The sequence below is a fragment of the Microchirus variegatus genome, assembly GCF_963457635.1.
Source record: "Microchirus variegatus genome assembly, chromosome: 5".
In the NCBI taxonomy this organism is placed as follows: domain Eukaryota; kingdom Metazoa; phylum Chordata; class Actinopteri; order Pleuronectiformes; family Soleidae; genus Microchirus; species Microchirus variegatus.
In genome coordinates, this window is record NC_139806.1 from 12,786,502 (window position 1) to 12,801,933 (window position 15,432).

Here is a 15,432-nt window from a genome sequence, read left to right on the forward strand (position 1 = left end):
TCACCTGGAAGAGAAAACGAAGTCATTAATTGTAAAACCATTCATCTTCTAACACTATATCCTCCACATGAGGGTCAAAGGGGGCGCTGTGCCTGTCCATCACAGGAACAAACCATCCATTCACACCTATGGTCAATCCTCATATCTGCATGTTTTTGGAAATCAGAGAACCTGGAGAAAACAAACACACATAGACACATACATGTCTTTACCACATTGTGGGGACCACGTTTGGGACTGGGCATAATGTCCACACAAGAAAAAATGTCCCCACAAAAAAGGTGTTTTCCAGGGGGTGGGCCACACAAGCATAGAAAGACGAGCACACACACACACACACCTACATGTCTGTACCAAATTGTGGGGACCACGTTCGGGACCAGGCATAATGTACACACGTACACACACACACGTACACACGTACACACACGCACACACACGTACACACACACACTTATATTTGCATTTAACAACAGTTTTGAAGATGTCAAATGACCAAGTTCGGACATTGCGTCATCTATTTATTTATTGGATGAGGAAGCTCACTGTCAACATTAGAGGTGCAGTAGATGGGATTTCTTTTTGTCTTTTTGTCATTGTTGACGAATAATTCCACAATAACCTTTCAGCATGATGCAAATCAAGAGAGAACAACACCTCTGCACCTCCTCTGGGCTTCCTGTGCTCCATAAAATAAACATCAAGTCCTCTGTTGCACCGAGACAAACTTAGGAGAAAGAGCTGCAATGACTTTGGGGACGAATTGGCCTACTGCAGCTTTAAATGAAGCAAATGAAAATAAACATGTCCAGGCAACCACTTGTGTGTTCAGCACTTGGTTCATTAGGTTTTTTAAGAACATGCATGCTGTGGCCTGTGTTGAACTCTCTGCTCAGTATCACTGACCCACACTTCATCACTTCAGAGGAACTCAAGCCAGCAGCCTTCAATAATTCAGACAGACACACGGACAGACAGCAGGTGAGAGGCGAGCTGAGGCAGCCATGTGAGGAGGAAACACAGACGTGATCTACAGTAGAGTATAAGGCCTGCATGTTGTTGTTGTTGTTGTTTACACGACTCAGTGGGAAACATACAACAGGATAAAACCCAGAATTTGTCATCAATTATATGGTTTACAGGATAAAACATGTATTACTGAACATTCATGTGTTCTTATCTGGTTCATTCAAGATTAATGTTAGGATTCTATTGATCCCACCCCGGGGAAATTCAATACAAACGATGAATCACATGCTTATATTCTATTATCCCTTGTACAAACTGTAACATTAGCGACAGCAATCATTATGACCCCCGTACATTATCGCACAACTTACCCAAACTCTTTGGAGACGGTGCTCTATACGTTGTGCCAGTCCAGCTCCGGTGCCGTCATTACGCACGAGCCGCGCGCGTCTGCATCATAAAACACAAACGTCTCTTTCGAGTGAAGTGAATGAAGGTTTCTTTTCTCGTTAAGAAGGATAATAAAAAATAAAGCCCGTGACGGAGCAGCGGCAGAGCTGAGTCACAGTCAGTAAGTGTCTCCTGTTCACCTGCTGCTGCTGCTGCTGCTGCTGCTCCCACATCATACTCTGAGTCTGTGACTCACTCACACTACACTGAAACCTACATACATACACTGCCGTTCTAAGTTTGGAGTCACTTATACAATTTGTTTGCGTTTTCCATTAAAAGTCACGCTTTTATTCATCAAATGAGTTGCAAAATGAATAGAAAATATAGTCACAAGATTAGAAATAATGATTATTATTCAACATAATTATTTTGCCCTTTCATCAAAGAACCAGCAAAACTGTTTTCAGCTGTGCTTACATCATTGCACAAGGGTTTTCAAGGGTTTTCTAATCATCAACCAATCAATAGCCTTCTAACACCATTAGCAAACACAATGTTCCATTAGAACACTGGAGAGATGGTTGCTGGAAATGGGCCTCTATACACCTATGTACATATTCCATTAAAAACCAGACGTTTGCAGCTAGAATAGTCGTTCGTATTTAGCACCATCCATCTTTCCCTGAACTCTGACCAGTTTTCCAGTCCCGGCTGCTGAAAAACATGGTGATCTTTGGGTGGTTTGCACCACACATAGCGTTTTATTTGATGGCCGAAAAGTTAAATTTTAGTCTCATCAGACCAGAGCACATTTTTGCAAACTCAAAATGTGCCATTTTGTTTTGTTTTTTGCTGAAAGTAATGGCTTTCTTCTGGCCACTCTGCCATAAACTCCAACTCTATGGAGCCTGTGGCTTATTGTCATCCTGTGTACAGATACAGGTACAGTCTCTGCTGTGGAACTCTTACCATAGGTCTCTGTGCTGCATCTGTCATTAATGCCCTCCGTGCCCGGTCCGTGAGTTTTGGTGTGCGGCCGTCTTTTTGAGCCATGTTCTTTCCATTTGGTTATGATAGATTTGATGGTGCTCCTGGGGATCATCAAAATGTGGATATATATTTTTTTTTATAACCTAACCCTGACTTCTCAACAACATTGTCACTCACTTGTTTGGAGCGTTCCTTGGTTTTCATGGCAGCGTTTGGTTTGTATATGTGCTGATCATGTGACACTTAGACTGCAGGTGGACATCATTTCACTAATCATGTGACTTCTGAAGGTGATTGGTTGCACCAGAGCTTCTTATGGAGCTTCATAACAAAGGGGCTGAATACATCGGCATATGGGAATTTTCAGTTTTCTACATATGTACACATATATGTATGCACATAGTTGATTTTTTGCATTGTGCCCATAGAGTCTCTGAGCTGCTATGAATTTACTGTATGAGGAAACTGAGATGGGTGGAAGAAGACAGAGAGAGAAATGCTTAAAAAGAATAAAAGTATTGTCAATAATTTGCATGGAGTGTACTGTATCATTTCACTGCAGATAAAAGACAGACAGAATGCAATATGTTCAGACGTTAGTACTTAAATGAATATAAATAACTGAAAAATTTAAAAATGATTCATCACCATCTGTTGAATAAAAACTGAGAAAAGCCCGTCTCCACGTCTGCCTGTATAGGTTTACAGGGTGGAGTTGTCACTCTCAATATGGCGGACACGCTGTCGTATCACGTCAAAGCGGTAACACAGTGAATCCGATATATGTCCGTGTCTGTGACCTCGTTCCTGCAGTGCACACACAGTGACGCGTTTTACATCACAACTGAGGAGGCAGGGTGGAAGAAGCACACGGTGCTAGTAAAGCAAAATGGCGTCATACAGCAGCACTGTGACTGAGAACACCAGGATATAAATCTGGACTTACACACTCATATTTTAACCGTGATCATTTTTATTATGAAACAAAAAACTTAAGTAATTGATTCTACAATTACCTGTGGAAAGGTTTTGAGAAGTATGGCTGGTTTATTTTAAATTTATAACCTATTTAATAGCTCATTTATATGAGGAATATATTGTGTGTGTGTGTGGTTAAATTTCCAAAAGGTTCCAGGACAAGATAAACAGTTTTAATCCCCCTGACATCCTCACTCTAACGTTGTTTGTCTTGTATATTTGTATGAAAAGTACAATATAAATGAAGTCTGATTGATTTGAGGACAATAACGTTGTTCTGATGTCCATTTCAAGACTGAAGGACAACATTAAAATCAATGAATGACTTGTGAAGAATCTTAAACTGCTAGAGAAAACAACAAACACTACACGACAAATACATGTAAAAATAAAAAACAACACTTTATTGCACACATTTTTAAAAGATGTATTTGTAAAAAACCAAGTTGTCATTAATGGCAGAGATTTCATTTGTCATGACTTTCCTTCCGTCCTTCATGTCTGAGCGTTTGTCATCATCTCCTGGTCAAATGTGTGGATTCTGTATTTGATGTGACTGAGTTTGGCTTTCAAATAATCACAGCGTTCCTTTTTGTCTAAGAAGGAAGGATCCTATAAACCACAGAAACGCAGAATAAAGTCATGATCAGAGAGTGAAAACATGAATACCTAAAAGTATCTTTTCAGTACTGCCGTGTCATCTCCTCTGAAATATTAGAAATAGCTAATAATATTGGAAATACCAGTACATGTGTGGGTTAACTGTTAGCATTAGCAGTTATTCTGTTGTTTTGAGTGTGCAAACTGTTTCCGAGCTCTGTCACTTACACTTTTTTTCTGCTCATATTTCTTCAGAATGCTTCGAATCCTCTGTTGATCCTAAAGGAAAAAGACAACAACATCCTAATCTGGTCAGATTGTGACATAAAGGAATACAACCTCAGACTCAAACCTAACAATCACGTCTATAATATATATACACAATAGCTGGATAAACTCGACAAACTCCACGTCTCCCTCACCTCCTGGCCTTTTCCATCTTTGAGGAGTTGTGCCATCATGACGTCCAGCTCTCTGAACTTGCTGAGCGTGACGGTGATGTCTCGGTGAAGGTCTTTGTATTCCAGATATTGATCGTTGAAAACAGCTTTGTACTTTTCCCGCTCTTCTACAAAGCAGATCTCTGGAAACTTCCTACAAAGAGATATTATAATGAAACATATGTTATCCGTACAATGCGGCTGAATGTAGACAGAGGAGAAAAAAAAGCGTCCATGATACACTTCTTTTAAATCACTCACATGATGTAGTCTGCCACGATGTATGCTTTGGGCATATATTCCATTGCTGTGTTTCTCCTCACAGTGGCTGGGTTCTCCTGCAAGTCGAGGACATTTTCCTGTGGACTGATGGAGTCTTTACTCGCATACATGTCTATTTCATCCTTGAATGAAATCCGTGTTGTTTTGGGATGCTTCAGAGGGATGGACTGGTGAAAGTCCTCGTGGTGCTGAGGGTCAAAGAGAAGGGAGTCTTACTCTGGGAACATGTAAAGCAACACATGAATAATGCACTACTGGTATCTAAGAAGATGGGTTGAGTATCAGAGAAATTATAAATAAATAAATAAGCCAGTGCAGAAACAGCTGAAATACTTCTTTAAACCTCTGAAGCTGAATTTCCTCACCACAGAGGTGGACTTAATGATTACGCTTACTCCTCCAACCCTTTCTTATTTGACAGGATTAGCTGATCATGCTCTTTTTCACTCAAATACAGTAAGTGGAAGCTGTGAAGCTCGATAACACAAACTCCATCCATTTGCAAACAGTGATAAACCTGCTAACATTTAACACACTCAAAAGATAATGTTATGGTTCTCAACGCAGCAATACTGTATGGAGATTTAACACTGATAGACATGTTTGCATCACAATAACAACATGATGATTTCTTATTTGGCTACCTCAACTTTAACTTCTCTATTTCTGGCTTATTTATACAAGTTTATACACTACCGTTCAAAAGTAAGGGGGTCACTTAGAAATCTCCTTATTTTTTAAGGAAAAGCACTTTTTTTTTTTTTTCAATGAATATAACATTAAATGAATCAGAAACACACTCTATACATTGTTAATGTGGTAAACGACTACTCTAGCTGCAAACGTCTGGTTTTTAATGGAATATGTACATAGGTGTATAGAGGCCCATTTCCACTGTTCTAATGGTACATTGTGTTTGCTAATCATGTTAGAAGGCTATTGGATGATTAGAAAACCCTTGAAAATCCTTGTGCAATGATGTTAGCACAGCTGAAAACAGTTTTGCTGGTTCTTTGACGAAAGGGCAAAATGATTATTTTGAATAAATCGTTATTTCTAATCTTGTCGATGTCTAGACTATATTTTCTATTCATTTTGCAACTATTTTGATGAATAAAAGTGTGAGTTGTAATGGAAAACACGCAAAAAAAATTGTATAGGTGACCCCAAACTTTTGTAAAGTAGTGTAGATCATACTATTATACAAAGGTTTGCAGCTGTGGGACAAATCCTGGCATCAGACATCATGTCTCACACCTAAAGACAAAAGGACAAAGACAATAATCCCACTTCAAACGTAGCAATGGAGTTTCTCTTTCTTCTAAAATGTCCATGGGGTTGATAAACTCTACCTGGTTCCCAAAGTGCTCCCTCTCCCTGCGTGCGGCTTCATGCCTCCACATCTTCAGACATACCAGGAAGCTTCCGAGATACAGCGTCATGTTGATGAAGATGAACGATGTTCCAGCCATCTGGCCTCCATCAACCCGACAAAGGTTAGCCATGACGGGATTGACGCCTATCGTCATGTCGCACAGCCCTCCGCGGTTTAAGTCATTGAGGTACACGATCCCTGCTGCCATGAGGAGCAAGAAGAGAGCCACGTTAATGAAAGCCTCCGTCAGAGGCCACCAGGGGGAGTTGAGGAGGATGGTGCGATAAATCATAGTCATTCCCACCACCAGAAGACAAAAGGTCACGATCCAGGAGATTCCTGCCACGGCCAGAATGAAGGGGGTCATGGGGCCGGTGTAGCTGTATCCAGACAAGCCCAGCCCGTTGTTATAGACACCGTTATAGAGTCCATAGCTGTTAGACCACTCACTGTCTTTCTGGACGTAAGCAATGACACAAGCAATGACCATTCCTCCAAACAGGAGCTCAAGTCCAGCGAGAAGCCTGAGCAGGCCTGGCCAGGATTTCAAGTAAGAGTACTTCTGGTTGTAGACCTCCAGCTTCTCAGCATAGTGCTCTGCAGGGTGGATGCTGGTGAGGACAGATTCCTCCCGTAGACCATAGTGATCGGAGTTGTCCGTCAGCAGAAGCTTATGGGAGTTCTGGCTGGAACTGCCAGTGAGTGAGCCTCCACAATTCTTGCGCTCAAACAGGGGACTCACAGGAGGACTCACCCTGGTCCCGTTAGGAAGGATTTTAAATGTTTTAGTGCTGAGTTCAGAGTCATCACAGCTGTCACTTGACCGTTTATGGAACATGTTCCCCAGAGACCTGGGGATGAGGGATTTCAGCTTGTTTTTCATGCTCCCTTTGCTGTCATCCTCCTCTACACCTGCATACGGCGGAGTGCTGGATGTGCGGCCTGTGGTGTTTCCATCATCATCATCATCATCATCTGTGATAACACTGGGTGAGTGGTTCACCCACACAGGCACCGGTGGATCAGCGACGGAGTTCCTCTTGCTGGAGGAAGACCCCGTCACGCTGTGAGGCTCTTCAGCCTGGAATTTCTTTCTCCAGCTTCTCATGCTGCAAACAGACTTTGATCATTCATTCACTGAGAGAGAGAGAGAAAAGGGAATCACAGAATCTTGAAGAGGCATGGAGAAGGAGGAACTGTGCAGAGAAGAAAATAAAATGTTAATGTATCACATATGCTATATGCCTGAACTTAAGTAGCTCCAGATGGTAGATTATGAATATTATGTATTGTTTATAACCCTCATTGATTATTCTCTAAGATAAAAAAAAAAGTAGGACCAATTAACACTTGTATTGACTGTATTTGATATTTCCAACCTTTCCAGGAAGTTTCTATTTCATTTCTGAGTGAAAAACAAATTAATTGTCAGGGGGCATCAGAAACCATCTGGCATGAACAACTATTGAGATGAACTCATTGCATCTGTTTCCAGATTATAATTGACCTAATCCCTTTCATTCTATCTTTAATTTCAGGTTATACCAAATGTAGAGATGAAATATTATTGTTTTATGTATTATTATATTATGTATTCACTCCACTGTTGAAATAACAGAGTATTTTATTCATAGCTTTGGCTGTTCTAAAACAATCCGTTACAATTAAAAATAATAATAATAAAAATCTGCTACACTTAAGAATAAAAGCCTTATATGTTTGATAATCTTACATAGGACTTACATGCATATTGCTTAAATCTGTCATAAACTAATGTAGAAATGTAAAAATACAAACAGCTGTGATGTAAGGTGTTCTGTATGTGATTGATTTGCAGCACAGAACAATTCGAAACCCCTGGAATGTGGTGTAAACACACTGCTCACACACTGTGTGTGTGGACCAGCAACACACGCACACACACACACCATGACCGCACAGCACAGCTCGACTTATAACAGAGGACTTTAAGTTGAGCTGTGATTCACAGTTATGACACCGTCACATCATGTCAGAAATGAAAAAAAAATTATAAATGAATGAAGTATTTCAATAATACTCCCTTGAATCAACAACTTCCTCACCTGGATTATAAGCCACAGCCTGTACTCTCTGGTCAGTCGGAGGAGGCGTCTTTTTCTCCGAGGACTTTGAGCGACTGTTTTATAAGGAAACAGCAACAGGAACTGTTACCTTCTGTTAAATGGTGGTAGTTTTCACCAGGGTTCACTCAGCTCAGGCTCTTCAGCCTCTCAGGTGACTCACTGGACACTGTGTGTGTGTGTGTGTGTGTGTGTGTGTGTGTGTGTGTGTGTGTGTGTGTGTGTGTGTGTGTGTGTGTGTGTGTGTGTGTGTGTGTGTGTGTGTGTGTGTGTGTGTGTGTGTGTGTGTGTGTGTCATGCTGCACACAGTAGCTATTGGCCAGTGTGAGAGGAAGGGGGAGTTAGAGCTTAAACATTAAACCTGAACCAACCCTGTGCTGGTGTTGACTGGCACTGCAAATCTAATCTGTGGGAGAGGGAGAGAGAGAGAGAGACGGAGAGAGAGAGAGAGTGTGTGTGTGTGTGTGTGTGTGTGTGTGTGTGTGTGTGTGTGTGTGTGTGTGTGTGTGTGTGAGAGAGGTGGGTGCAACTGTTGACTCTGTTGAAATCTAAAGGAAGTAGGTGGTTGTCTACCCTGAAACGATGCATTAAAAGTCCCTGGGTGACTGAACTGAACTACAGCCTCATCAGTATGTCCGTGTCAGGAGTGATTCAGTCGGTATGTTTGCATGACATTAGAGAAAAACAACAACAACTACACTCTTAGAAATAAGGGTTCCAAAAGGGTCCTTCTACAAGGGCTGATGTTCTACCTGGACCCATTTGCTTCTGAAAAATCCTTTCCCGAAGAAAAGGTTCTTGGTAACACTAATGGTTCCAGTAAGAACCATTTTGATCCAGAGAACCATTTAAAACCCATTTCCTGAATAAAGAGTTTTAAAAGGGTTCTTGGTGGAACCGTTATAAAAAGGTTGTACATGGAGCCAAAAAGGGGTCTCCTATGAGGACAAGCCAAAGAACCGTATATGGCTCTAGAACTTTTATTTGTGTAAAACAATGTAGTTTTAAAATAAAAAGCACAGCAGTCGAACTTCAATTGTCCTGATAATGCAACAGTGACTCAAATGATTACTGCATATAAACATTGGAACCAGATTCAGATTCATATTCAGCCTGGGCCTGAAGAGAGTCTCCCCTGAAGAACATCCAAGAAATGACTAATTAGCATTGGTTTAACATCAGCTCGACACGATCAATTACACCTCGTATCTAACATCTGTGAAATACTGCTTTATCATCCCCTCATTGATGAATAATTCATTCTGATCTCAACTGTGTCATATTGTTGTTGTATTGTAAGAAGAGGAGGAGGAGGAGGTGGTAGAGGAGTGTTTGGCACTAGAGGGCAGCACACTCCTGTGCTTTTTTTTTTTTTTTACCCACAGTTCACCACTGCCACCTCACTCTGCCTCTCTGCTGTGTTTGGCTCGTCTCTTAAGTGCTTTTACTCCTTGCATTGTTATGAATTTTTCATGTGCCTCCACGAGCAGTAACTAACGTAATGTCGTCAGTCACGTGGAAACGATTAAGAATAGCATTTAAACGCACGCCGACGCCAGGATAATTCTAAGGTTTTGAGGATGGGCAAATGTGGTCAGTGTTTGTTATTTACGGCAGCGCTTTGCCTTTGGAGACGACACTGGAGGCTCGTCCTTAGCTTTGTCCATTTAATCCTCCACATCTGACTCAGGAGTCGCTCCTGCTCCGTGTGATGTCACTCTGTGCCAGAGCAGAGACTCTTCTGGCACAGAAATGCTTTTCATGTAGAGAGAGCTCAGGGCAAGGACGTCTGTAGTGTCCGCCACCCCCTCCTCATCCTCCTCCATAACCACCAACCCCATCTACTGCTTCACACACACAGCAGTACTCATTGCTAATACAGTACAGTATACACATAATGCAACCAACTCTCCTAACTCACTAGTAAGTCCCACAAGTGGACTCAGCCTGGAGCTACAGTACCATGTACAGTGCAGAACAATGTAAAGGTCATTAGAGTATTTATAGTAGTTTCAGAGTAGGGCTGAAACAATTACTCGATTCATTCCATTACTAAATCCACTAAATAAATCAACAACTATTTTGATAACCGATTACTCGGTTTGAGTGTTTTTAAGGAATCAAAACAAGCTTTATGATTTTTCAGCTTCTTAAACGTGAATCATTTCTGGTTTCTTTGTTCCGTACGTCAATCAAATCCTTACAATTTAATCTTTTTGGGGGTTTTGGACCAAACGACATTTGAGGACATCTTCGTTTTCCAGGTTAGAGCGACATCTTCTGACATTTTATGGACCAAACGATTACTCGAGAACATAATCGAGTTAGGTTCAGCCCTAATGGACAGTATAGATCAGGGGTGTCAAATTCACATCAGCATAACGATTACCCTCAAAGGGCCAGATGTAACTGTCATACAGAATAAATGTAACTAATATAATGTCAAATAAAGGTAACTACTCTGTAACATATTGCTAAATAACATTCTGTATTTATAACTTATTCAATTTATGATGCCGTCACTTTGCGGGTCACACAATCGCCATGCATTTTGGGAAATGTAGTTTATGGTCAACGCACGCCTTAAAGCAGCATGGACCTATTTTAACACAGATTTTTAATGACCAATGAATCACTCGCGGGCCACATAAAATGACGTTGCGGGCCACATTTGGCCCCCGGGCCTTGAGTTTGACACACGTGGTATAGATCATATATACAGGATACACAGCACTCGCCCGCTAGTTAAATGAATAAGATGAATAAAAGTCTGGCTGTTCTCTGAATGTTGATGTTCATCTAAATAAATAGTGCAGATTAATTTATTGCGTATGTGCCTACAATATATTATTATGTGTACATACAATGGAAATGTGAAATTATTTGTTTGAAAAATAAACCGTCTGTCATTCTCAATCGGTAAATATGAAATTAGTCTTAAATAGCATTTGTAGAAATGTAAAACAAACATTTGTATCCACAAATTTAATCTGAACTAATGTCAGATGGGATCATCACCGATGTGAATTCCTTCCCTGGACTGATTCTGTCAAGTGAAGGACACATGCCTCTCTACATACTGCAGATACATACATTTACACTTTAATGCTCCACATCCTGAGGGCTGCAGAAAGGGTTTTCTCCCCCTCCTTCTTTCTCCACAGCTAAATGAGGCAGGGATGCAGCAGCAGACCATCAGTCCAACAGACAATCATATTTGTATCACTTAATTCTGCCGCTGATCTATGAGAGAGAGAAAGAGAGAGGTATGGATGCAGATAAACAGAAAGAGAGAGAGAGATGATGATGATTGAACGCTGAAATAAAAGACACTCAAAAAACATTTGATGGAATGAAAAGGCTCTTCACACCCACTCTCCACCACTACAGCACCAGTACATTAAGCAAGGCCAAAAGAAAAAAAAAAAAAAAAAACCTCAGCAAGATCAATAGTGCTATTCTTTCTGATTTCCCTGAGTGTGTGCCAAACCATGTTAGCCAAAAATGATAGTGATGGCATTAAGTGTAATGCAGCTGCTGGCTATTAGCTCCCAGGGCAAGTGGGGAGAAAAGTGGAGCCTGTAATAAATTGAGTAAATGTCTTTCCTTGCTGTCCCAGAAGAACCTCCCAACTCTGCGGGACGACGTTGAAGCCTGCAAGCCCATCCCACCCCCCTCTGTCCTTCCTCAGTCCAGGGGTCATCGACAATCCTCTGCAACCCTCTCCCTTCTTTTGTCTCTCGTCACCATGGGCCTCATCTTCAGTGCGTGCTATGGGAGATCTCGGGTAATTGGATACTACTTTTCTCACTTAAAACACAAGAACAGGGTTTGGCTGGAAGAATTTACAGTGTTCATTAAAAGAGAGACTGAGATCGTTGAAGAGGGAAGGCTTGCATCTAACCAGGGTGCAGCTTCTTTTTTTTTTTCCATCTTCTTTGTTTTGGCTGAAATTACAAAAAAAAAAAAAAAAAAAGATTTCGATCCATTAGTGCATGTTTGAAGCCATGGGTGATCTCTATCTTATCGCAAGATATGAGCAATAATTCATTCACTTATTCTGTACTCATGGGAGGGATCATCTGCAAAGGAGCGGTGCAGTGTTTTCCACGATGTACGTCTTTGGGGTTGTGTAGCAACAACCACAGGGTGAGTGAGTGTGTCACTCTCACAGGTTATGGCTCTGTTGCCCCCTCACTCCTGCATGGTTTGGCTGTAATTAACCAGCCTGAGCCTTGTTTGTGCATGTGGACATGGAGAGTAGCTTATTATTTGACCATTAATGGCTCAGTGTGTGTGTGTGTGTGTGTGTGTGTCTGTGTTCTTGTACTTGTGGCATACTGAGGACCAGTGAGGGTTTTTAACCAACAAAGTGAGGCCATTTTTACGAAGTGGGGACATTTTGGTCGGTCCTCACTTTGTTTTCATTGAAATCACTTCCTAAGGTTGTAAACATGCTATATTCTGTTTTTAACAGAGAATACAAAAACCTGTTTTCCCGCACTGGTGTTTCACACACTTTTTGCACTGGGGCTCCACCTGCAGACCTTCTATGGTATTGCACCCAGTAGTTCTTTATAGATGTCATTCATGAAGTCGATATTTGTAATTGTGTTGATTTATAAAGTGGAAATGCTGGTCCTCACTTTGTCATGATTTTTTACCCGGTCCTTAGTATGCAGGAAGTACAAGAGTGTGTGTGTGTGTCTGTGTGTGTGTGTGTGTGTGTGTGCGTATACTCCCCATAGTTCACCTTGGAACGGTACCCCAGCAGCTGCGTGTCCTCTGGAGCGGTGTCCATGTTCAAATCGATATGTCCTCCTGTAATCATATTTTCAGATGTCTCACAGGAAGACAGATTTACAAGAAGATACATGTGGTGTCTGTATCTGTCGACACTCGTGCCAACCCACTCTGTAGAGTCCCAATTAGCTTTCGGTTGCTGCCACTTCCACTTCCTCTCGGGGGTTAGACCTTGTGTGGCTGTTTTAGATGATTGGAGGACATACAATGCAGGATTATAGTGTGTTCTTTCTTTTTTGTTTGATTTACTGGTGAAAATGAAACATGATAAATTATTTCAAATTAAAGGTTTGTCTGGAGCTGCCAAAAAAGAAAGAGTGATGGTCATAGCTGAAGACAGTCTTTAATGGTTTCACCTTGGTGTCTCTCCTTGCTCGGACAAAAGTTCACCTGCGAAATGAAGGAAGAGTGAAACAGTATACAGAGAATATGTTCAACCCATTTGCCATCCATTAAAAGTTGATTTATTCCAGTGCTACTACGTACATTATGCATCATGTGGCAGTGTACACAGAACAATGGTTGGGTTACATTTCTTCACTTTTGGGGTTTTTTCACTCTTATTATTCAGTTGAAGTGTGTTCTGACGCCTGCGGTGTGAAAAAGCCTACATTTTCTGAATAATAAAAGACTCTGGGTTTATCACTTTGACTCATCTACCATCATCAGAATAACATCATGAATGTCCCTCACTTCACTACAAAATACTATGCTTTTTTTTTTGTTTTCTAAGATAAAATTGGGTCACTATTAAATATTGGAATGGTGTTTTGGCAGGACTTTGTCGTTACAGGATAAGGACTGGAAAAAAACTAACCTTCATAACTTCATTAAAAAAAAACAACAATCTGATCATAGCTCCAACAGCAGAAGAAAAAACCCTGATAAAAACATGATCTTTTAATTTTCCAGAATTCAACCCTTGGCGGATGCCGTGCATTGCACCCAGTTACCTTTACTACTGCGGAGAATCATTTGTCCCATTTAATTGGCGACATCTACAATGAGGTCATATTTACAGGGCGCCCACCCTTGCTATTCTCAATCCCTCAGGACAAAACCGAAGTATGTCAGTAATTGAGCGATGGCGCTCATCATTCTATTTTTGTTTTTCAGTCTTCTATTTCCTGTTGCCTGGTAAAGGATGAAGTCCTTAACACCGGCACCATAACCTCTCTCTTGACACTCAAGCATCTAATATTACACAGTAAGAGTGTAACATGGAATAAGACCTGGGGGTTCCCCCCTGCTTCTTCCTTTCTGTTGCAGCCAACCAGACATATTGGCTGCGAGCCATTTGGGAAGCCACTTTGTGTAGGGAGGACTGAAGTTGTTAATGATGACAGATGACAAACATGAGACTAAAGCTCTGGTGTAATGAAGAGGTGGAGACCTTAGATATAAATGGGAAGGTGAGGCCGTAATCGGGAAGATACGGGGAGGAAAAAACAGACTCTAATGGCGCGATAGATCCCCTCATACTTGGAGTATAGTGTAGCACTGAATGAGACGTGGCAAAGATGTGGGGCAAGTAAAGAATCATGCTTCATTAACTTAAGTTGAAAGGAAAAAAAAAACCTAATATTCATGCTTGATTAAGTTCCACTTGTAGCATCTCAGAGTCTCTTTTTGTCCAGTTCAGAATCAGTGGGAGACACAGGACTCACAGGACCAAGCTCAGCTCAACGCTGCAGGACAGTATACGAGCATTAGGTCGTCTGTTACCTTGAGATATCGTGAAGATGTTTATAAAGCAAAGATTTAATATTACCCTTTTGATAATATCTACCTTTGAGCAAACTTTAGGACAGCATGCTAGCCTGCTAACCCGCTGACTTCCCTTAGGCAACTTGAAAAATGATTAAAAACTCAGAATATTTCTTTTCAGGTCAAACATGTACTAGTCATTACAACGCTAGGATGTATCATACTCCATGCCTTTTTTTTTTTTAAATTTGAACTTTTCAAATCGCTCTTTTGTAGAAACACACCTCATTGACATTTTAAAGCTGAGATGCAAATACTCTCTGAAACGTGACCGGTGAAAATGGAATTACCTCAAGTAGCCAACTAACTTAACTTAAACATAAACATAGAATAAGGAGAAATAACTCAAATCAATGCATTTAATCCAAAGAAAAAAACCTTGTGTTTTTGTTTTGGGGGTCTTTTCGCCATTAAGTGACGGCGCTATTTACAATTCAGCTTTTAAACGGATTAATCAGAAGATAAATCCTGTATGTTATTTTGGATAGAGATGTTTCACCATTTCCTGCCTTGAAGCTAAAACTATTCTAACGTAATGTAACGTAAACAAGGATAAGCTAAGCTAAGCTAACGTAAGCTAACAATAGCTTCACGTTTGCCTTCCTGGTATGACAATGCTAATGTATAGTGGTGCTGTGGTATCTTTCTAAGCTAGTGAGTGGATTGGTAGGTTGAACTGACATCGGTCCCAAAAATGTAAAAATCTTCTTTTAAACTTGCAGAGGGAACAATT

The 15,432-nt window shown here is 40.9% G+C and overlaps 1 protein-coding gene across 1 annotated transcript; it reads right to left on the minus strand.

Annotated features, from left to right (window-relative positions):
- Positions 1 to 3,825: 3,825 nt before the first annotated feature.
- On the minus strand, positions 3,826 to 7,135 carry LOC310927226 (MARVEL domain-containing protein 2-like; the record flags this gene model as incomplete). Its single annotated transcript, XM_083889521.1, has 5 exons — positions 3,826 to 3,942; positions 4,159 to 4,209; positions 4,353 to 4,524; positions 4,632 to 4,840; positions 6,005 to 7,135. The coding sequence occupies 5 exons, from the start codon at positions 7,133 to 7,135 to the stop codon at positions 3,826 to 3,828; spliced, it is 1,680 nt and encodes a 559-aa protein (XP_083745647.1).
- Positions 7,136 to 15,432: the final 8,297 nt, after the last annotated feature.